This window comes from Mesocricetus auratus, unplaced genomic scaffold (assembly GCF_017639785.1).
Source record: "Mesocricetus auratus isolate SY011 unplaced genomic scaffold, BCM_Maur_2.0 Super-Scaffold_100691, whole genome shotgun sequence".
In the NCBI taxonomy this organism is placed as follows: Eukaryota; Metazoa; Chordata; class Mammalia; order Rodentia; family Cricetidae; genus Mesocricetus; species Mesocricetus auratus.
This window is the reverse complement of record NW_024429267.1, coordinates 52,848,249-52,871,990: the sequence shown is the minus strand read 5'-3', so window position 1 is coordinate 52,871,990 and position 23,742 is coordinate 52,848,249. Positions and strand designations below refer to the sequence as shown.

At 44.3% G+C, this 23,742-nt stretch overlaps 1 protein-coding gene across 2 annotated transcripts in view; it reads right to left on the bottom strand.

Moving 5' to 3' along the window:
• The window catches only part of Gadl1 (glutamate decarboxylase like 1), a 186,943-nt gene that overhangs the window by 39,577 nt on the left and 123,624 nt on the right, over nucleotides 1-23,742 (bottom strand). For both annotated transcript variants that reach the window (XM_040740152.1, XM_021230088.2), the window contains exons 13-14: nucleotides 15,764-15,815; nucleotides 7,625-7,714 (exon numbers count right to left, since the gene is read on the bottom strand). In XM_040740152.1, coding sequence (XP_040596086.1) covers nucleotides 7,625-7,714; nucleotides 15,764-15,815 — 142 coding nt within the window. The remainder of the gene's footprint in view (nucleotides 1-7,624; nucleotides 7,715-15,763; nucleotides 15,816-23,742) is intronic.

The window sequence follows — 23,742 nt, the reverse complement described above, 5'->3', positions numbered from 1 at the left end:
ATATCTTAGTCCCAATTGCCTGTCCTCAACATGTCACTCTGGGGCAGATCCTAATGAACTGGTCACTCTGGGACAGCTACTAATAGACACACATTGCATAAACTTACTGTAGTCAGAACTTGGCTTCTGCTGTCTGTCTTTGGTTCAAACACACACACAGGATTTCATATGCACTTAATACCTGTGATGGTTAATCTCCACTGTCAATTTGATGGGTTTTAAATTACCATGGAAACAAACCTCTGGGCACCTCTGTGAAGAATTTTTTAGATTAGATTAATTGAGGTGGAAAGGTGGTGTCATCCCATGGGCAAGGTAGGATTTCAGGCTGGTCAAAACAGAGAAAGGAAGCGGTCACCTTGACTGTGCATAGCTGACCCAGGTCCTGTGGCTACAAATGTGACCCACTGCCCCCTAGTCCTGTGGATACAAATGTGACCAGCTGCCCCCTAGTCCTGTGGATACAATTGTGAATAGATACCCTCCATTTCAGTTGCCATTGCACCCCCCCCCACCATATAGAATGCATCCTCTTGAAGTGTAAACCCAAAGCAAACCTTCCTCCCTGAAACTGCTTCCTGCCAGGAATTTTTTTTCATAGAAAGGGAAGAATTAACCAGTACAGTCTCTGCTCCCCCTCTCTCTACACACACACACACACACACACACACACACACACACACACACACACACACAGATCACTACATATGAACATATTTTTTTCAAAATTGGTATGCTATTGTAGTTCATTTGTAAACTGTTTTTCCCCAATTAATGAAACATTTTAATTTTCTGAACATTAAAGTTGCCTTTAAGTTACATACTAAAATTTAACTAGTTCCTTAGAGTTGGCTATTTAGTAACTTCTTAGTATATTGTTATTTTAAATAGCTGTGAACCTCTGAGCATATTTTCATTCATCACAATTCTGCTACTAGGAAACATTTTTAAGGTTGGAACGGATAAAAGAAAATGTATGTAAAATTAAGGTTTTTGTGTGTTTTATGTCACTCCGTAAGACAACAAATTTATGTACCCACAATGAGTTTAAAGAGTGGACTGTAGTAGACATGACTCAGCCACCAAAGTGCTTGCCTTGCAAGCATGAAGACCCGAGTTCACTATGTCAGAAGCCACATGAACAATCCGGGTCTGATGACAGGTGTCGAAAATCCTAGCACCATGGAGGTGTAGGTAGGAAGCTATGGACTGGCAGGATGGCAGCTTATCCTGACTGGGTTCGAGAGGAGTCCTGTGTCAGAAAGTTAGGTGGAGAGTGATGGGGGAGACCCTGCTACAGACCTGATACAAATGCCCAGGCACATGCCCTGTCCACACAGCAAAGAAAAATCCTAGAGAACTCAGCCGATTCAATCTCATGCAGCAGCATTCACAATGGCACGTGGGTACACACACGTGTGCAGATGCATGTAAGCATGTGTGTGGAGGGCAGAAGTCAACCCCAGGTGCAAATTCCCACCCCTTTATTTTTCTCTTTCTTCTTATAAAGGTCAATGGCAGGGTCTCTCACTCTCGTGGAACTCACTAGACTATCTGGCCTGCAAGCCCCAGGGATGCCTATGTGTCTGCCCCTCCTCTGTTGGGATGCCAAGTGCATGCCGCCACCCTTGGCTTCCTTTTCTAACATGAATTTTGGGAAGCCAGGTCAGATGCTCATGGTGGCACGCAACCCGTTTACTGACTGAGCTGTCTCCTCAGCCCCTCTATGACCATTAGAATTTTTGTATTGCATTCATTCATTTGTGTGTGTCTCTGTGCTTATATACATGTGTGTGCATGTGCATGTGTGTGTGCGTGTGCGTGCGTGCGTGCGTGTGTGTGTGTGTGTGTGTACACCATGGTATATGTGTGGCGGTCATAGGACAACTTGCAGGGATCGGTTCTATTTTTCTACCACGGATAGAACTCACATCACTGATTTTGACCACAATCGCCTTTTCCCACTGAGCCATCTCACCAATCCCTGTCTTCATTTTTTTAATAGCTGCCATTTTGACTTCATGTAAATCAAGAGATGCATTTCCTTCTAAACAAACTGTCTGCTGCTTTTTGAGAATGTTTCCACTAATACTATACCATACTTGTTAGTTTCAAGACAGATGTTACCTATTTGTAGCGTTCTGCCATTGTGTATGGATCACACTCACTGTGCTTCTCAGAGCTCAGACAGGTCCAGGCATCTTCAGAAGCTGACATGCACAAGTCTTGGTATGATAAGATGGAGCAGATATCTAATTATTAGCCATTTGTTCTTTTCATTTCATATAAGACAGAATTACATGCATTTGGCTTTCCACTTGGGAAAACAATATTTGCTGTGAACAGTGGTCACTGGATCTGACAGAGTTGACAACTGCTGCAGCAGAGAACAGGAAGTTTCTAGTCTTGCAGCAGACAGTGCTAATGCAGCAGGACCAGTGCTGCAGCAGACAGTGTTAACGCAGCAGGGCCAGTGCTGCAGCAGACAGTGTTAACGCAGCAGGACCAGTGCTGCAGCAGACAGTGTTAACGCAGCAGGGCCAGTGCTGCAGCAGACAGTGTTAACGCAGCAGGACCAGTGCTGCAGCAGACAGTGTTAACGCAGCAGGGCCAGTGCTGCAGCAGACAGGGTTAACGCAGCAGGGCCAGTGCTGCAGCAGACAGTGTTAACGCAGCAGGACCAGTGCTGCAGCAGACAGTGTTAACGCAGCAGGGCCAGTGCTGCAGCAGACAGTGTTAACGCAGCAGGGCCAGTGCTGCAGCAGACAGTGTTAACGCAGCAGGGCCAGTGCTGCAGCAGACAGGGTTAACGCAGCAGGGCCAGTGCTGCAGCAGACAGTGCTAACGCAGCAGGATCAGAGTTGGGATGTGCTGGGAGAAACATAAATAAGAGAACGGCAATGCCAGGAGACAAAGAGATGCACACAATATAGGTAAGAAAGTAGTGAAGACCTGAGATACAGTCAAAAGTGACCGGAGGGATGACAAGGAGGCACGTCTATAGAGGACATCTGAGACCAGAAGTCATAGTAGCCCGTGACTGTGTCACACAATGACTGCCGTAGTTATGCGTTCTCAGAAATAGCATGTCTGTCTTCGCGTGCGCGCACACACACACACACACGCACATGCACACACACACGCACACACACACGCACACATATGCACGAACACACACACGCACACACATGCACACACACGCGCACACACACATATATCCTGTGAGAAGCCAGATTCTTTTCTAAGCAGCCCCATCACACCAGGAGTTCTGTGACTTGGCAGCTCACCCAGCTAGTGTGACCAGAGGAGCAAAACCAAAAACAAAAGCCTTTTCTGCCTAATTTATTTGTTTGTGGCTCTCCATCTAAGATAAATGAGGAAATAAATTCCTGGTGTGCTTTAAGCGAGCTCGAGATTATAAATCACAAACTTACACTCTCACACTACAGTAAGCACAAAATTGGTAAGATCAACAACAGATACACACGCCTCACCTCTCCCTTTCCTAATTCATCCGCAAACACCCATGCAGAGAGATTTGGGATAGCTAAGAACCCAAGACTGCATGACAACTGCCTGCAGCAAATGCTTCGCTAGCCAGAAACAACCAGGACCAAACAAATGCATATTACTAAACCAGGCAAAGGGAATGGTGATCTCAAAGGCAAAGAAGCATTTGTGCTTTTGTAAAAGATTCATTTCTATTTCTGTGTGTGTGTGTGTGTGTGTGTGTGTGTGTGTGTGTGTTGCTGGCAGTGTTATACCACGTGTACTTGGATGCTTACAGAGTCCAGATGAGGACATAAGAACTCCTGGAACTGGAGTTACAGCAGTGTGAGTTGCCTGATACAGGTGAACTCAGGTTCTGAGCCCATCTCTCCAGCTGCAGCAGCAAAGAATAGGCAGTGGATAGATACTAATTATCCCAGAACAAATGCTGGCTATTGTTGGGGAGGAAAGAGAATGTCTTAGCATGTGTTTGCTTTCCTGTGAAGGTGAGATGATTTTACCTTACAAACCTGTGAAGTTTGAAAAGAGAAATATCCCCCATAGGTTTATGTATTTGAACACTTGGTCTCAAGTTGGGCAAGTTATTGAACTTTTAGGTGGTAGAGCCTTATTGGAGGAAGCCTACTAGGGGTGGGTTTTGAGATTCTATACCCTCACTCCATATCTAGTTTGTTCTCTCTGCTTCCCATGCGTGGATGGGCTGTAATCTGTCAGCTTCCTGTGTGTGGATAGAGGTGTGATCTGTCAGCTTCCTGTATGTAAATGGACGTGTGACCTCTTGGCTTCCTGTGTGTGCATGGACGTGTGACCTCTAGGCTTCCTGTGTGTGCATGGACGTGTGACCTCTCAGTTTCCTGTGTGCGCATGGACGTGTGACCTCTAGGCTTCCTGTGTGTGCATGGACGTGTGACCTCTCGGCTTCCTGCTCTGGCCCCTTGCTGCCATACCCCTTCTCCTTGATGGACTTGTCTGTAAGTTGCATTTGGACATGGTAGTTTTTTTTTCATAGCAATGAACAGTAATGAGCAGAAGATCCATTATTGATTTTGAATTTTCTCGGAGTAGAAGCAAAGGAGAATCATGACAAAGCCAACCCTACGTTCCAGGAAGCCATCTAGTTATCTTAACCTCTGTCTGTGCTGTGGCACTGAGTCAAAGGGACACATATGTTACATTCCATATGAATTCTCTTAACAACCAAAAACAATGATCTTCAGGCCTGTGACCATCTTTCTCAACTTGAAGCTGTTTCTCTTCGGGCTCTGCCCAACAACCTCAGTCTCCATCCATCAAAGTGAAAAACTCCCCTTGAATCTCACTCAAACTCCCACCCTGTACCATTCTATGTCCCTTGTAGCTTATTTACCATCTGCCATGTCTTCTCACAGCACCTCCCCATTTACATTCTGTGACAAAAGACCAGACAGACCCCAAGGCCTGGGGAGCCTGCTGAAATGAGGGGTGAGAGTGTGGCGGAGCCAGGACATGACCGTCGCCCTGACTTCTCTCCATCTGTGTCCCTGAATCACGCTCTTTCTTCCAGTCATGAAATCGAGGGTTTCTTTCAGCCCCCCGTTTGAGGGCACAGTCTACCGTGGTGAGGAGGTCATGGCAGCCGGCTCTCGAGGCAGCTGCTCACATTGTACCCACAGTCAGAGGTTGGCGAGAGATGATGCTGGGGCTCAATTCACCTTGTCCTTTTCGTTCAGGCTGGACCCCTTTCCAGGGAATGCTGCCGTTCGTATTTAGAATGGGTCCTCCCTCCTCAGGCAGATCTTTCTGAAAATGCCCTTACAGACACCCAAAGGTGTGCCTCATCAATGCTGGAGGTGTTCTTTAAGCTAACCAAGTTAAAAATTAAAATGAATCACCACTCTTCTTGAGCTCAGGTTTGACAGGAGATTGTGTGTGTGTGTGTGTGTATGTGTGTGTGTGTGTTAACCAGTGTGCCACAGTACAGGAGGCATAAATGTGTCCTAGATAAAGAGAAATGACCCGAAGTGAGAGATCATGCCATTGGGTCCGGCCACAGAGAATCATAGCTCATAGTCAATGAAATGCTTTCTCCCTTTTAATTCGCTTCTGGTAAAAATCACAAGTTCTGCTTACTGTCCTCACATCGTCCCTGTCCCTCCTAACCTGGGGCATGCCCCTTCTCTTGACCCTCGGGGTCGTCATGCTCTGGACTTCCTTAGGATCTATTTCTTTCCAGCTGTTCCCTTCCCCGGCATCTCCCTACTGTTGAAGACCCCACTCCAGTGCCACACACTGAAGCAGAGGCATGTCCCCCTTGCTTTTGCTGCAAGCAGAGCTTGTCTTCATCACAACTGTCTGTCTCTTTCCTTGCTATATCCCTGAACGTGAACTTGTCAAGGGCATAGAGCAAGTCAGTTTGATATTTGTCTCCCTGGTGCTTAATACATCTAGCCCTCCATAAATGTTTACTGCTGCCTGCTTGCTAAGTCTTTTCCCTTTCTTTCAAAGGGCAAGTTGAAGGGCTATCAACTGTCAAAAGCTGTTTAAATAATTAGTGTTTCCTCCGCTGAGAGGAGGAAAGGGGTTGCAAGCCAGAGATTTTATGAACTTGGGATGGAGTCTTCTCTGCGTGCCTTGGGAGGAAAGTTACAGGGGCATCGTCTAGTTTTAAAGGCACCAAGCCCTCGTGAATTCTCACATGCATGTCATGTGGCTGGAACCCCCAAGTTCATTTTCAATATGCAGCTGGGAGTAGGGATAAGGGATGCTGCCTAATGAGACTTCATGGTCCTGGAAAGCAGTGTGAAGGGAGGATTTTATCTGGTGCAGCCAGGTGCGGAGAGGTATGGCTGAGAGAGACGCAGCCCCTAGGGCCAGGGCTCCTTCTCTGCATTGCCAGCTCTCTATGGCTATGTGTAAAGCCTGTTTGTTTTTAGCACTCAGGCTATGACTCAGGCCTTCAAACCTGTAAAGAAATCTTAGGTGTGGGCTTTACCCCTGAGCTATACTCCAACTCCCATGAAGATGCTTTCAGGCACATTTTGTTCAGTTGGAAACCCAAGCCCGAAATCTTCCATTTTGTTCCCTGAAAGTCCCTTGGGTATGTGGTACAGGCTTTTCTGGTAAGGGTAATAGAATGTTGCTCACTGGGTATGGAGACAGGGTAGGCGAGGAGCTACATGTGAGGTAACAGAGGAACACAGCAGCTGGGTACTAGCAATGAGGTCTCTGCATGGCCAGCATGTCCACTGAGGTGAAGAACCCTTGGACCTCTGTTGGCTTCTTCACTCTGCATCAGAGACTAATATCTGTGGCATCTACCCACACATCATCACTTGCTTTGTGGCTCTGGCATGACCTGCCTTTTAGACTTTTCTAGATTGCCATAAGAAGAAATATTACACAAGAGAGACCCAATCCATGATGATGATGGAGGGCAAAGGGATCACTTCAGTCCATGAATATACTGCCAATCTCATAAACATGCATTAAAATGTCTTTACATTATACAATACAGAATCTACTGGACTCTCCCTGCCTGTCTTTAGGTAGCCCAGCCTAATCTGGAGTGTTTGTTTAGCTAAATAAACTGCTCAGATTCTCTCTCTCTCTCTCTCTCTCTCTCTCTCTCTCTCTCTCTCTCTCTCTCTCTCTCTCTCTCTGTTCTTTTCTTCATCAACATAAGAAGCCAGAGACACCCTCCCCAAAGTGACAGCATCTGATTTAGGCGTCTGCTTGTGTATCAAGTGATGTGATGGGGATGCTGAGACAGCAATGTGCCTACAGGATCAAGGACATCATCTATTTATCACACAGCTGTGTCTGGGAACCCTGCAACCAGCTCACATTTTCTGAAGCTCACAGCGAGGCAGAACTTCTAAGAAAGTCTAGAGTTACCTTTCACACAACACAGCCATTTTTGCATGTGTGTGTGGATCAGGAGAATCAATGTGCTAGACCTAAACTCAGGTCACAAGTGTTGCCATGTCATCAGTTTCTCCTGAGAGAGGCACCATTAATCGAGGCACTTCTCTAGGTCTTCAAGAGGCAGTCACACATGGAGTTAGTCACCGACCAATAGGGGGGTGCATTGACTCCATCTCTTCAAAAGGAAAAGCACAACCCACTCATTACTCACCAAGCTGAGCTTCTCCCAGAACTCTGGTCCTTCTTCCATCTCTCTGAGACTGGGTGGAATGTACCAAAAGCAAATGTTGGTATATTCAGGCTGCGGATTAAAAAGATTTATAATAAGAAGGATGCTGTTTTGTTATCTTAAGATTCATCTTAGAATGTAATTATACAAAGACTTTTAAACTCTGCTATAATCTCTTAAGAATCATCAAATGTATAACTTATAATACAGCCAAACTCTTGTAGAGTAGTTCTGCATGACTTCTGACTATTTTACTGGAGTTTGGATCTAGAAGGGTTTTTTTCCCTATACATAAAGGGTGGGCTCAAAACTCAGTGCACACACATACACACACACACACACACACACACACACACACACTGTAACATAACCATTGTCACAGAGTAAGTCTCATTTTCATTGGAGCACAAGCTAAGAAAAACCATGCCAAAGACTAACAAAAGACATGTACTCAGCTAGCACTGAGTACATTATGGGTGGATTCTCCAGTGAGATACAGTTCCTTTTACTCAGAATCCATTGCAGACAACAGCCACTTTCATCACTGGACAGGCAGCACTAACAGTTATTCAGACATCTTTGATACACTTTCACTACAAATGTAGTTGGTAGCCAGTAACCAATGCTTGCTCGTTGCTGGGTTGTCAGCACTCCCGCTATGAAGTCTGCGGTACTTCAGAAAGAATAAACAGCTAGCAGCTCTAATCTTAAGATCAAGCCTGGTACCACATGGAGTTCTGCTGTCTGTGGATTTAAATCATCACTGAGAACCTAGGGATGTTTCCAGCTCACCACAGTAACTTCCTGATTCACTTTCCCTTTCATCTCTGCATTTTCTACATTCTCATTGGACTTGACAAAGAGAAAGAGTTACAAATCGTTAAACTATAGAGCAGCTTTTACAAAGTAACTGCTGTGCAGTTCAACTCAATTTTCACTCCCCTTTATCACAAGACAATGTTTTATATGTTTTATAATACAAATCTACAAATTTTACATTTGGGCCTCTGATTTAGCATAGATTTAGTTCCTCTAGGTAGATTGTGCTGAGCTTCTAAATTCGTTGGTCATTTAAAAAGAATACTTTTTTTTCAAAGTCTAATGAGAAAGTGGAAGAAAAACATAGTTTGCTATCTGTCCTTTGCTTCTAGGTATCAAGCTATAAATCAAAGGCACCCATCCCCAGTACCACTGGCATCAGTTATAAATGTATTAGCCCCCAGCTCTAAGTCCACCCAATTTTTGGTACTCTACAGTGATGGTGGGCCCTGTGAATACTGCAGATGTTGGTGGATCTAAGATGATATGTCGTCATCAGTGGGTGCCGGAGGAATGCTAAAGGAAGAGGTGGCTCTTTCCAGTGTCCTTGTGCATTTCATGAGTCCCATGAAGGAGTGGGATTGTCTTCCACAGCCCTGGGAGTCCAGAAGCAAGTAGCCCAGGCAGCTTTGGAGGGTGGGAGTTGTCACCAGCCAGGCACTTTGCTCCTGTGACTTGACTGGTGACTTCCATGAGCAGTCTGCAGTCATGTCTCAGCTCTGGCCCCTGTAGAAAGATGGCTTCTCCCAAAAGCGTAGTACAGATGTCTAGTGAGTCTCGCCAAGGCGACCGACACTTCAGTGTGCTCTGCCCCATTCCCACTCTTTCCAAGGGGGTCTCTTTCTCAGCCCTGTGAGGGAGTGACCTCTTTTTCCTATGTTCTATCTCAGTTCTGGAAGCGATGGTGGTTCTCTGTAGGTCAGTTATTCCTGTACAGCTTAGTGAGATATTTCAATCCTGTAAGATTACCTCTCATGTCTCAGGTCATGGTTAATCATTATACGCATGCACGTATGTATGTGTGTATGTATGTATGCAGGTATATTTGTGTAAGCACTGCTATATCTATGTGTCGTATCTGTCTGTCTGTCTATCCATAATCTATATGTTTACCTTTCCTATCTGTTTGTAGATTTATCTACCTATATCATTCTCACTTCAGGTTACTGGGCCATTTTTGTTTCTCCTCCCCCCCCCCCCCGTTTCAATGGACCCTACTACATCATCAATTTTTATTCATTGTTATTTGTGTGAAAATACTATATCACATGTCACAACAGGTGATCTGTGTGGCATACCATCTATGTCTCAAGTCATGCCCTGGGTTGTTCAAGTATGTTTCCTTGTGCAACTTTCAGCTACTGTGATAGTAACGTTTTCTGTGGCCCCTTCTGCTCAACATTCTCTTTTAAAGGGCATGACTCCCTGAAGTGACAGTTGACAAGGTGTAAAACCCCTCTGACACTTTGCTGGAGGACGTTTGATCCTCCATTTGGTGGCATAAACTCACTTTAGTCATTTCCAAGTGAGTGAGCAGGAAGAAAGTCTTTGCACGTTCACCAAGAACGCAGTGGGGTTTCCTTCGGCTTTGTTCCTCCTGCAGCTTCTGTCCTGGGCAGCGACTTTCTGTGTGAGCTTCACAGCATTCCTGGCCATATTTAGGGCAGAGTGATGCAGATGCCACATGCTTTTAATTTCCTTCATGTATGAAGGCATGAGCTCTGAGCACCAGAGAAGCACACTCAAGTTGAGATTCTCTACAAACCATAGCATTTTGAAGGCACAGAAAGGGAAATTGACCATGTGGTGGAGTGAGAAAAAAATGGTAGCAACAAGTACATTGCTATCATCTTCTAAGGGTCACTTCCACTGTACTCTGGCTTTCAGAAAGGAAAACAAGTGGGTGCTTTGTTACCAATACTAGAGAAGGCTATTGACAAATAAATTAGCAGTCACTAAGTTACTAAGTTCAATTTCTGTAAAACAAAGCTGTATCTGTTTTTTTTAAACAATCTTTCAATCAGAATAACAGTAACAAAAAGAAGATAGCATGATGTATTTTATGAAGTATAAATGCAGACTTTAGCATAGCACTCAGATTAAAAGAATCAATTATATAAATATAGAATGAAGGAGATGCTGACAAGGTAGATTTCAAAAGTCTTCATAGTCATGTTTCAAAAACAAGATTGTAGTAACTGAAAACTCTTTAAGGATGGTACCAGGGATAAAGCCCAGGTTTTAGTCATAAGACTGGAATTTCAAACACACTTAAATCACATTAGTGTGTGTGTGTGTGTGTGTGTGTGTGTGTGCGCGCACGTGCACATGTGCATGTGTTTGCATGTCTATGTACCAAAAGTCAACTTCAAGCATCATTTCATAGGTACATTCCACTTCTTATTTTGACAGGGTCTCTCACTGGTTTGGAATTTTCCAAGTAGGCCACACTGTCTGGCCAATAAGCCTCAGGGATCCAACTGCCTATAGCTCCCTAGTGCTGACTTTATAACCCTGCGCCATGTTTCTAACTTTTTACGTGGGTACCAGAAATCAGACGCAGGCCCTTTTGCTTGCACAGTAAGCATGTTACTGACAGCCATTTCCCCAGCCCCTCACTAGGTCTTGGCTTAGACAAATGTCACATGTTCTGGCCTCTGCTTCCTGTACTGTAAAGTGGGGGTGACACTGTCTGCACCATGGGCTCAGCTGGGTGAGCGGAAAGAGAATTTATTTGCAGTGGTTGGTAGCATATCTGTCACCCAGCAGGCACTCTGTGAGGTTAATGACTATTCCTTGGGGCCATCCGGGGAGAAGGAGATGTCCTTTTCAAGTGGATGTACGGCCTCATTAAATCCGCAGCAGCTGAGACAAATCACTGTGAACATTTCTGGGTACCATATTTGAAAGGAGATCCTAAGATGTATAGAGTATCTAAAGGAGGCCAACGAGATTGCTCAGCATCTGAAGCAGAATTTCTGTGTTGTAGAGACCGGACGAGAAATTAGAATGAGGAAATGACTTATGTCATATGCCTGTGCCCAGAAACTCAGAGACTGCTAAGGAATTGGGGGTGGAATGGCTAATCTGCAATGAATTTTATCAAGAGAGACTTCTCATACTGTAAGAAATGGGTAGTGCATCAGCGGACACCAAAGTCTTCGGTGGACTGAAAAATAGTAACACGGAGCAGAGGGTGAAGTTTAATGATGAGAAATTAAGCTAAGAGGTAGAGATAAGGTTTGCTTTGCAGTGGGCTTCTCCACATGCTTGGGCTCTCAGCTTGCTTCCAGAGGCGGTGTGCAGTCAGGACAGAGTGGAATAGAGAGCCATGTCAAGAGATGGGCTAGAAAGGGTTTAGATGGAAGAGAAGACACTGCCAACCTGAGAAGTGATTGGCTCTGAGCCAATACAGACAGAAGACGAAGTAGACAAGCAGAAGAAAAGTGGGTGGGGACAGGCACCATAAAGAGTTTTGCTTGGACTGATCACGGTGCTAATAACCCAAAGAAGAATGTGAACTTTTGGTAAGAAAAAACGGTTGCACAGCAGCTTCAGGAAAGGTGAGTTGGAGGTGAAGTTTCTATGAGCACACATGAAAGTCAATGGTGGAGCCAAATACAATGATAATGGATGCCAAACCCTGCAGTGATATATTATTTATGATTTATTAAAGTGTACCTGAGGATTCAGAAAGCAAAGTCAGCCTCAAGCTATAGAGATCAGGCAGTGGTGATGCACACCTTTAATCCCAGTAGTTATAGAAGCTGGACAGTGGTGGCACATACCTTTAATCCTAGGACTCAGGATTAAGGGCTAGACAGATATCTGTTAGTTCAAGGCCACACTGAGCTACATGAAATATATCCAGGACTAAAGATAAACATCTCACATAAAGATGAAGTCAGCACCTGGGATCACATGCCTTTAATCCCAGGACTCATGAGAGGTATTTAAGACAGGAACAAGGTCTCAGAGCTAGCATTCATTCTCCAGTCACATTGAGGATAGGAAGACATTGAAGTCTCAGGATTGTCCAGCCATGATGAGGAGAGCCTAGAAGTCTGGGATTGCAGTCTGAGGAGCCAGGATTGCCTTTAAGTAGAGGTAAGAGCTAGTGGCTGGGATGCTTTGCTTGTCTGATCTTCAGCTTGAAGCTTGAACCCCAATATCTGTCTCTGGGTCTTTTATTTATCATGTAACAAAACCCAGTTGACAGAACCTTTCAGGAAACAGAATAAAAGATGGAGTGCAAAAAAGTAAAAAAATATTCAAATGATGTTATACAAAGAGGACCTCACACCAAGGCTGAGAAGAGAAAATCACAGGAGAAGGTCAGAGAAAGCACTGCAGGCAAGAACGTCTAGATGGAGCAGGAAACTGTAAATATAGAAGTCCCAGAAGTTTAAATGAGATGTGTTAGATTTCATCAGTAAAGAGGTCACCACGATCACATCAGTCTACGCGAGGTAAACTATCTAAGGTAACTCACAAGATGCTTGGTACACACTGGGTGTGTGTGGGTGGTGTGGGTAAGCATTCATAGCTAGAACGCAGGCATTCAGAGCTATCTGGGAGAGAAAGGACCAGTGAGCTCTCCACAGCCGGAAGCTGGCCAAGCAGTTTGATGCACATCATTCAGGCCCTAGGGTGAGACTTCCTGTCAGGCAAGGAGGTCGACAAGATGTCCTTCATGCCTCTAAAAGTCTATGAGTCCCAGTAACACTTCCTAACATAGAATTCAAGAAGACAGAAACAAGATGGCAAATAATTCAGACTCACCCATAAGATTGAAATGAAAATGTGAACAGGAGTCTAAGAAGGAGTACACCTCTTAGATCCAACAGAGAAAAGACTATGAAAATGTAGAATTCATCTGAAATGATGACTTTCAATCATCTTCAGGAAGATAGACATTACTTTAGCTCTTTTCAGGAAAAGACATTCAAGTGCTAGGTGCTCTATTTTCCTATGCTCACCTACAATTTCTAACATTGTACTTAGTGTCTCTCTTTCTCTCTCTTTCTACCTCTCTCTTTCTACCTCTTCCCCTCCCTCTCCCCTTCTCTCTCTTCCTCTCCATTTTAAATTAACTTCACAATTACATGTGAAATTAAAGGCCTAATTCTACTTTAGTTCTTAAAGCAAAAATCAAGGGAGACAAATGTAAATCAAACACGAACATCCCACAGCAGGGCTTGGCTGCAGCCTAATGGTTGGTAGGCATGTGCTGTGCCTGTGGACTCAGGTTCAATTCTCAGATCCAGCAATGAAGGCAAAAACCCAAAACCCTGTGGTGGAAAATCTGGATGGGTTGTACAGGAAGCCTCCTAGTCTGCAGGAGACAGCTGGCTTCTACAGGGAAAACAACACTCATGGGTTTGGAGCGATGGATCAACTGCTGAAATCATGTACTGTTCTGCGGAGGACCTGAGTTCAGGTTCCAGCATCTACTTCCAGCAGCTCACAAACACCTGTGACACCAGCTCCAGGGGTTCTAACACCCTCTCCTGGCCTTAGTAGGTACTACACCAGGTGTACATACCCACACACGGGCAATCACACACAGACATATAATTTAAAAAAATAAGTAAATCTTAAAAAAAAAAACCCAGAAAGAAAGCCTGCCTAACAGGCTTATCTCACAATATGAATTTAATTCCCCAAAGACGGTGTTAAGTGTCCCTTTCTTCCTCTGTTTCCAGGACCCTTAGGAAGAAAGCATCTGTGGCATGTGTGCATGTCATCTCCCCCACCCCCACCCAGCACTTTTACTCTCAACCTTACAAAAACAAACAAACAAAAACCCATCATGCGGTTCCAAAGTGTGAAGCATTTCTCATGAGCACCGTGGAAATAAAGCAACCCGAATTTGATTAAATAAAGGTGGGAACTCAAAGTCAGGAAAACATAAAATGTGACTCTAACTTAAACCAACAGCGTGAGCACTGGCTGTCCTCCGTGTGTGCAGATTTTCATGTGATACAGGGCCAGCCAAGAGATCCACCAACACGAGAGCAGCTAAAGATGACAGGGTGCGGGAGTTCATGTGTCATGAATGAAACCGTACTTGTAGAGAAAATGGATGAAGCCAGAGGTCAGTACGCTAGGTGAATGAGGTGCCCGGTATTGTGTTGTCCACCTGACAGCCTGTGACTCCAACTCCACGGGATCTGACACCATCTGGCCTCCTCAGGCAACTGCGCTCATGTTCACATACCTCCCTGCATGCCTGATGACTTGTTTGTGGGGCACTGTTTTATTGATGATGGATGTGGGAGAGCCCAGTCCACTGCAGGCGGTCCAATCCCTAGGCTAATGATCATGAGTTGTATGAGGAAGCAGGCATGTACATACACATAATTAAAAAATATATATAGTCCAAATGAAACAGGGTTGTTTGGCTGGGTGGATGCACCAATGGGTAAAAGTACTTGCTCAGTAAATATGAGGACATGAGTTGGGGTCCCACCAGTCAGGTAAAAAGCCAGGCATGGCTGAGAATGCCTGCTACTTCAGCGTTGGGTGACAGAAACGGGCAGATTCCACAAGGTCTAAGAACATTCAGTCTGGATGAAGACACAAGCGACTGGTCCCAGTGAGGGACCCTATTGCAATAAGGTGTCGAGATATAGAGGACACTTGCTCTGGACTTGTGCATGTGTGTGTACACACTCATGTATATGAATCTCTCTCTCTCTCTCTCTCTCTCTCTCTCTCTCTCTCTCTCTCTCTTTCTCTCTTTGTCACACACACACAGTCACAGAAAGAGGGTTTTTTAAAAGAAATATTTTCTTACTTGATATTTTAGCAAAAACATTCATCTTCAGAATCACCTGACTTCTTATACACAGCAAGAGGTCCAACATCTACAATGAAACATCCCATCTCCCATTGCTCTGAAGCTCATATGTGCTCATTATTTCATTAAAAGAGAGCATGTGTGCATGCTTTATACTCCCTTAGTTGGTCTTGCATACACAAGCACAGTATTTATAACACAATCACTGTGCCATTTCTGTATCAAGAAAGAGGTCATAATTTATTCAGCATTATCCCTGCTAATTATTATTGAGCATTTTAATTTTCAACACTTAGAGGCAAGTACATTCTCTGTGAATTCAACCAAGGGAAAAAATGTTCACTAATACGGTAAATTAACATAATGGACTGTATGAATTAAGCTAATGACTTGTTTCTTAGTCTGCAACACAAAACCAACACAATACAACAGATTAGACAGTGGCTGCCTTTATCCCCGTTGACTGACACAGACAGGAGCGCAATCCCACAAGCACTTACTTCCATCAGTAACTTGAACCCTTCTCTTTTCTTGATTTCATCTACCAGGTACCTAAAATTAAAACAATGTTATTTTAAAATAGCAATATTGATAATCTGCAATCCCCACATACTGTGAATTGGCTTCCATAACCCAAAGGATGGCTTCTGCTGCAGAGCTGGGGCTTAGGTCCTGAAGGCACAGGCAGAGGTCCAGAGGTGGACAGATGTCTCTAAGAACATCTGTAGGACCACACTCTGGGCCTCCATAGGAGGATACATCTTGCTATGGAAATGAGGCAATCTCATATTATGACAGGAGCTAAACTCCAGCACAAAAGTCAAGCAGCTGTCAGTCCAGAGTCAGTGAGTTCCCACTAGCTCAGGTCAGCTGTTTCTGTGGGTATTCCCAAAATGGTCTTGACTCCCGTGTTCGTGTTATCGCTCCTCCCTCTCTTCGAGTGGGCTCTGGGAGCTCACCCCTGTGCTTAGCTGTACATCTCTGCATTTGCTTCCATCAGTTGCTGGATGAAGGTTCTATGATGATAATTCAGGTAGTCATCCATCTGATTACAGGGGAAGGGTAGTTCAGGTACCCTCTCCACTAATGCTTAGGGTCTTAGCTGGGGTCATCCTTGTGGATTCCTGGTAATTTCCTAAGTGCCAGGTTTCTCAACAGCCCCATAATGACTCCCTCAATCAAGATCTCTTTCCTTGCTCTCCCACTCTGTCCTGTTTCCTCATGTTCTCCTCCTCCTTCCCCCTTTCCCCTCCCCTTCCCCATCCCTCTTACCCCTTTCCCCTCCCCTCCCCCATCCCCTTTCCCCCTTTATCCTCCCCTGCTCCATCCCCCTTCCCCCTCCTATCTCACTCTACAGGGAGCAATTTTGGTGTATCACTTTTTTTTTGGATTTTAAGTTTAAGATCAAAGAGTCTAAACTAATCATTTCTATGGCTAGAACAGAGGGCAAGAGGAGCAGCGATCTGTATGGAGTCACAAGCAAGAGGGTGTGGATAGAGCTGGGTTGTCTATGATGGCCAATTGAACATAAAGAGCCTTACTCTACCATAAGCAAAGGTCTCAGACACACAAGACTTGAGATATGGTTAGAGCAGGAGTACAATGACACTGAACAGAGTAAATAGCAATGCCCGACTCTTCTGTGGCTTGATTTTTATCTACATTTAAATAGGGATATTTTACAAGGTCCACTCCTAGGTAAAGAGCTACAGGCAATAAATGTCTACTCAGATAGGGAGTAGGGAAAAGCTATTTTCTACAGAGAGAATCCTGTGACAGGTTATCTAAGCTTGAGTGGTCAGCCCTAAACACATGCACATACAAGTAACAATAAATGGACTTTGTGTGTGTGTGTGTGTGTGTGTGTGTGTATGTGTGTGAAATACTAACTGAAGAAAGGGAGGTCATGTTTGAGAGGGGACACAGGAGGAGTTTGGGGGTAGAAATAATATAAATACCATACTTATGCATGAAACTCTCTGAAAAAATAAAAATTATAAAGGTAGAAACTTGAAATATTTGACTTTGGAAACAACTGAAATGATCATGAACTTAAAAATTTCACCATGTTTGACCCAGCATTTCACAGTTAGGGGTCAAATGCTTTAAAGGAAATGTACAAAACTTTGGAAAGAAAAGTGTTTGCCAGAGAATTATTGTACTCAACTCTAAACAAAACAAAACAAAAAAAGAGGAAGAAACAGAAAGATGGAAAGAAAGGACATAGCACACTCACCAATAAGAACTGGCTTGACAACTTATGAGCTCACCAGGTAGCTATGGCAACCTGAGCACGATATTAAATTCCATATATTCCATTAATTCTTGGGAACCTTCCCCCTATAAGAATTTTATACTTGAGACTCATTTGATTACTTCAGAAACCAAACTAATACAGATTTTTTTTCACAAGTCATAAAGCCCTAGAAACCATGTGAAAAGGTGGGGTTTTGTTTGTTTGTTTGTTTGTTTTTTATCTTTGTTTTTTTATCATCACATTACTTGCTACTGGCCATTCTAGAATGTGGATAGAAAGTACTCGTTTATAAGACTTTGACATTTATTTCCTCTCAATCTTATTTATATAGCTTTTTACGAAGACATAATATTGATCCTTGCACGTAGATATTATTTTTAAATATGCGAAGTCTTATAAAATCCCATTGCTGACTAGTGACATAAATCTTCTATTTTGAACAATTATGCTGTATGCACAGAGAAAGAGAGTCCAAAAGAATTAACATTCTTCATGCATATTCACTCGCCTGATTATTGTTTTCAGGACATGGTATAAAGTAGCTGTAAAGTCTTGGAACCTCTAGCATGCAACAAAAAGCAATTCCAGTCATCACTAAGTATCAGAAAAAGTTCTAGAGATCAGAGTCCATGGAAGAAATGCTAATGAAAACATCCATGCTGAACTGTCTTTCCCGAATGGGGTGGGATACAAGAACCAGAAGCAGCGGGTACATGGTTAAACAGTTGGAAGCTGCCCTATGGCCACACTTTCTGACCGAAGAAACCACACTTGCGAGTTAGCTGTGAAAAAAATATCAATCATATGGACACACACAGAGATACAGATTACATTTGGAAATATATACACACATATGTGTATTGCACACATGTTATAGCTACAGCTCTCTGTGTGTCTTCTCTACGCAATTATCAAAAGCAAAGATACAGTACGAAACTCGAAGGCTGGAGGATTAAAGTGTTCTGGGTGACCAAGAGTTGTATGGTGTACCTGTGAAAATGAGTGAGCGCTGCCTCTGTCAGTGAAGCCCTGTGCTATAAATAGCATATCCATGAAGATCCATGAAGCATTAAGATCAAAGCATTGGGAAGCATAGACAAGCTGATTCCATTTTCATCACTGTTTTAGAAGAAAGAAATCCCGATTTCTAAGTAAGTGCTGGGGAGATGGCTCAGCAGTTAAGAACATTTGCTGAGTCATCATGAAGAGAAAATCAGATCCCGGCACCCATGTAAAACAGCAGGTATGAACCTACACCTGCCTGACACCCCATCTCCAACAAAGCCTAAGTCAAGAGGATTGCTGTGCTTTATAAGCTGAGAAACTGAAAGCTCAGTGTTCAGAGAAAATGCTTTCCCCAAGGCCTTATGGACATCTTCCTGTGTCTTGTTGGCTGAGTCACAGACCCAACTCTGCACTAATTGTTGGCAAAATATTGTTTTCAGCTAGAACATTGCTCCCTCAATAACATCAAGCTGCTGTCATCTGTGTCCCTGACTGGTGGAGGCTGAACAAGGAAGGTCTTTAATTACAGGCCTTCCCAGAGCCTTCCACACCCTGATAGGCACTGGACTTCCCAGGGGAAGAGTAGAGAAGTTCTTATCACCCAAGCAACTTAGACCGTGTCGACGGCATTTTCTTCTGACGGATCAACTAGTGACAGCTCCTAAAGGCCAACTATCTCACAGAGCGTGGCTTAGAGACACTAATATAGAGGACTTCTTTAAGGAACCTGTATCATCTTCATACATGGAATGGGGTATCAGAAGGGAATCCAAGAATGTTCTAGGTCATGTATGTCTGCATTTATGCAGGTTATTTGGTATTTATAATTCTTAAATATATAAAAGCAACCTAAAATAAAACTACATGTTCATTTTTTAGAAAGCCTATTATTATATGGAAGAAGCCAGATAAGTGATATACGTTCAGTTTTGGGGAGATGTCTTTCTATCAGGGCCATACAAGTAGTCTACTGTAAAAGTAACCCCAATTCCCTTAACTTTGTTCGTGTGCCTGCAAGTAAGTTTGGCATAGAAGACAGAGGGGGAAAGTTATGTACTTCGGCATCTGGGGAAAAGCTTACCTTAGTACTCTGGCTTGATACTGCCGTGTACGACAACCAACATCTTATTCAAATATTGCTAACTTCATGGAGGCATGCCTTCCTAATGCTGCAGGTCTCCACTCTCCAAGCTGTTGAATTTAAATGCTTGGCTTTGGGGGCTAGAGAGATGGCTTCACAGTTTAGAACATTTAACTGCACTTCAGAAGACCCAGGTTGGGTTCCCAGCACCCACATGTTACCACAGAGCTGCCTGTAACTGCAGCTCCAGGGAATCTATCACTCTCTTCTGGCCTCTGAGGGTTCATTACAATCTATATCTCCAGTTCCAGGGGATCCGATCCAACACCTTCCCCGGGCCTCTGTAGACAGCAGGCATAGAAATGATATACTTATATACTTGTAGGCAAGACACTCAGACACATGATGTAGGAAATGAACATATTTCATATGCCAGGATTTCATTTGTCCTTCTGGCAAGCCATTATTTTCTTCCTGGAAATAGTCATGCCTTGTTCTCAATTCACCATCCACTTCAGAGTTTCCCTGCAACACTCCAGGCTGGGTTTATCTCTGGATGTCTCCTTAGGATTTCTTCTGATGGATACACGGAGGCTCCCAGAACTCTGGGGGCTTCTCTATCTGTTCTCTGTATGCTCTGCCTCTGCAAGAATGCATATCCAGGCTTGTGTGGTGTACAGCAGCCTCAATCTTCATTCTATTGCCATTGTGTTTTCTTACAAATTATCAAGTGTGTGTGTGTGTGTGTGTGTGTGTGTGTGTGTGTGTGAGCATGGGCACACACTCATACATGTATATATGTGGATTCCTTCAGAGGCAAGAAAAGGATGTCAGATCCCCAGTGCTGGAATGAGCCATCTAAAATGAGTGATGGGAATAGAACCTGGGTCCTCTGAAACAGCAAGTGTGTTCTCAGCCACTGAGGCATCTCTATAGCCCCTTAAATGATCATTTAGAGAAAATAAATACATAAGTTTTGGCCCCTCTGGTTCTGCCCTTCCTTCTTGTAAGAGCCCCAAAGCACTAGGTGGCACCACTGGCTTTCTCCAGACAGGAAGCGGTTAATCCCTCAGCATTCGCACAAGTCTGTGAGATGGATTCTACCTGAGAGCCTGCAGGTTGTGAGTCAGGGGGATTAATAAATGGGCACTGGAGACCCAATAAAGCAGTGCAATGGAAGCCTCTGCTGGTTGTTATTGTTATTGAGACCCATCCTCTAGTCTGCTTTAAAAATTGCTCCCAGTGAACATGCCTTTGACCACAAAGCTGCAGCAAAGGCCTAGAAGAAGCTCCAAGCAACAGGTATCCCTGGGGCTGAAACAGGGCTGGCTTCTCTAGGCAGGAGTCAGAAAACACAGTCATCCACTCCGCACACCCCCCTTCCTCTCCTTCCCTCCATGTGAATGTGTGTGTGTGTGCATGCTTATGCATGTGTATGCACATGCGTGCATATGTGTGGGTTCATGTGTGTATGTGTGTGTGCATGTGTGTGGGTGCATTGTGTACACGTGTAGATAACAGGGCAACGTTGTGTGTTTTCTTCAGTTATTCTCTACCTTTTTTTTTTTTTTTTTTGGAGACAGGATCTCTCACTAAACCTGGAGTCATTGATTCGCCTAGACTACTTGGCCAGCAGCAATTACAGGATCCTGCTGTCCTTAGCCCTGTGAATAGAGGCTCAACCAGCTTGCCTGGCTTGTTTCTTCTTCTTTTCTTTTTAAGTATCTTATGTATCTGTGTGTGGTATATGCACGTGTGTGTGTGCGCGCGCGCGCACGTACACATGCGCGCACACGCACACATATGTACATGTGTCTGGGAAGGCCATAAAAGGGCACTAGATCCCTTGGAGTTGGAGTTACAGGTAGCTGTGTACCGCCTTGCAGGGTGCTGGGAACACATCTCAGGTCCTCTGCAGGATCAGCAAGCACTCTAAACATGAACCCAGCTCTCCAGCCTTACTTTGCCTTTTGATGTGGGTAATAAGGACTCACGCTTTTATTTTCTTACTTAACCATCTCCCAGCCCTAGAAGAGGCGATGTTACCCCCCAGCCAGCCACCTAGCCACGGTTTCAGTAATGTGCACTCAACACACCTTGCTGTAGACTCACAGGACTAATGACCCCTCAACAACTCAAAAACGGGATTTTGAGTCATTGCTTGCTCTGGAGAGAAATGCTGTGTCCCCAGTTGTGATGGGAGGGTCATGTGGAAAGTAGAAGAATCCCCAGAAATGGCCCCTTCTTGTTTTTCTAGATTCCTGACAGCCCGCATGATCAGAGTCCTTTGCCTCTTAACACGTTTGCTTCTAGATTTCTGACAGCCCACGTTATGAGAGTCCTTCGCCTTTTAAACAAATCTGCTCTTCCAGAGGTTGGGAGGATGAAACAGTGTTCTCAGCAATACATGACCTTTCACCTATGAACTCACAGCCACTGTCGTTGCCTGCACAGGATTAAGCCAGCCAACATTCTAGCCCGGATGAGGGAGGTCTTCGAGGCCACTCCTAGCTGAGGAGCTACTGAGAGCTGAGGGCTGCCTGGGGAGGGTGAGTCAGTTCACTTTAGGGGTGTGGCCCCCGATTGGTAGACCACACTCCAGTGAACAGTTCCATACCTGTGCCTATGTGGGCAGCACTGATTACTCTCAGTGGGTTTTTAGAAAAACAAAACAAAACAGGAGGACATGAGGTTGGGAGGGGTGTACAGCAGAGGTCCAAGAGGAGATTGAGGAAGTATGTGTGAGATTAGTATAAACAAACATGACATTGTACATATGTATGAAACTGTCTAATAATACATTTAGAACATTTTAAAATATACCTTCCTTGCTTTGCCAGGGAAGGAGAGATAATTATTTGGACCTGGTCTATCTAAATCTTGTCCTTCCCTCTTAAGGTAAACATCAATTTCAGAATGAGGCTCTGTTTAGATTCAAGAACATGGAAGGGTGATTCTGGCCAGGCTGAGCAGGGAAGATGCTGCCTGGGTCTTCAGTATCTAAGACACTTGGTGGTGGGCCTGAAGAGTATCTTAACTACACCAGAATGTTAATGATGTATGAGTATCTTCAATTTTGGTTCCTTTATCAGGCCCACCTTGCTGCATATAGCAGTGATCTACTGGGGGAAGGTAATTCCTCTTGGTGGTAAAATAGTTGACTCTGAGTAGAAGTGCTGAGAAGCAAGCTTTCTGAACATGTGTGAGACCTGGTAAACTCTGGATTGAATTCCCATGGGGTTACAGACAAACAACGTCAGACCTGGAGTCCTGTCCTGAAGCAGATAGTTTGACTTGTCATCATCAAGTTCTGGGGCCACTTTGTGGAGGCTAATGAGAACCCACTGCTGAGCATAAGAGATTCTGCAAACCCAACTCATGGTAGTAATGTTCAGTTACCACAGTAGTGATTTTAAAAGTCTGGGTGGTCTGAGTGGGAATGGCCCCTGTCTGGTTTCCAGTTATTGGAACTGTTTCAGAAGGACAGGGGGGGGGTGTGTGGCCTTGCTATAGAAGGTATATCACTGGAGATGGGCTTTGAGGCATCAAAAGTTCATGCTGGGCCTCACCATGCACTCACTCTGCCTTCAACTTTTGGATCAGCCACTGCTCCAGCGCCATGCCTGCCTGCCTGCCTGCCTGACTCTGTGTTCCCTGTCATGAACTAACCCAATGAAACAGTAAGCAAGCTCCAGTTAAATGCTTTGTCCTGTAAACTGCCTTGGCCATGGCTTCTCTTCACAGCAATAGTAAACCCAAAAGGCAGGCAGTGTTAATTGGGGTATTTCTCCTGACAGTCTATCTGCTCATGGTTCACACCTACAGAGCACACACCAGAATTGAGATAATATTTGACCACTTAATAAACAAACAAACAAACAATACATAAATAAATAAGGCTGCAAGCCAATCAGCAAGTTCAGAAAGAAATTAGATCAGGAGTCTAAGATTCTTTATCCTAGAGAAAAAGTCCCCAAGCTTGTCATTTCAGTCATTCCAAGAGGGAGGTGGGTAAAAGGACTCTGTCCCTTCTCTTGGCATTGGGCACAGGAGGGTAATGTGACTTTCGCTGACCCTAGAAATATATTGTTGTCCGTTAGGAGCAAGGAAAGATGAGGGGGTACAAAAACCCATTA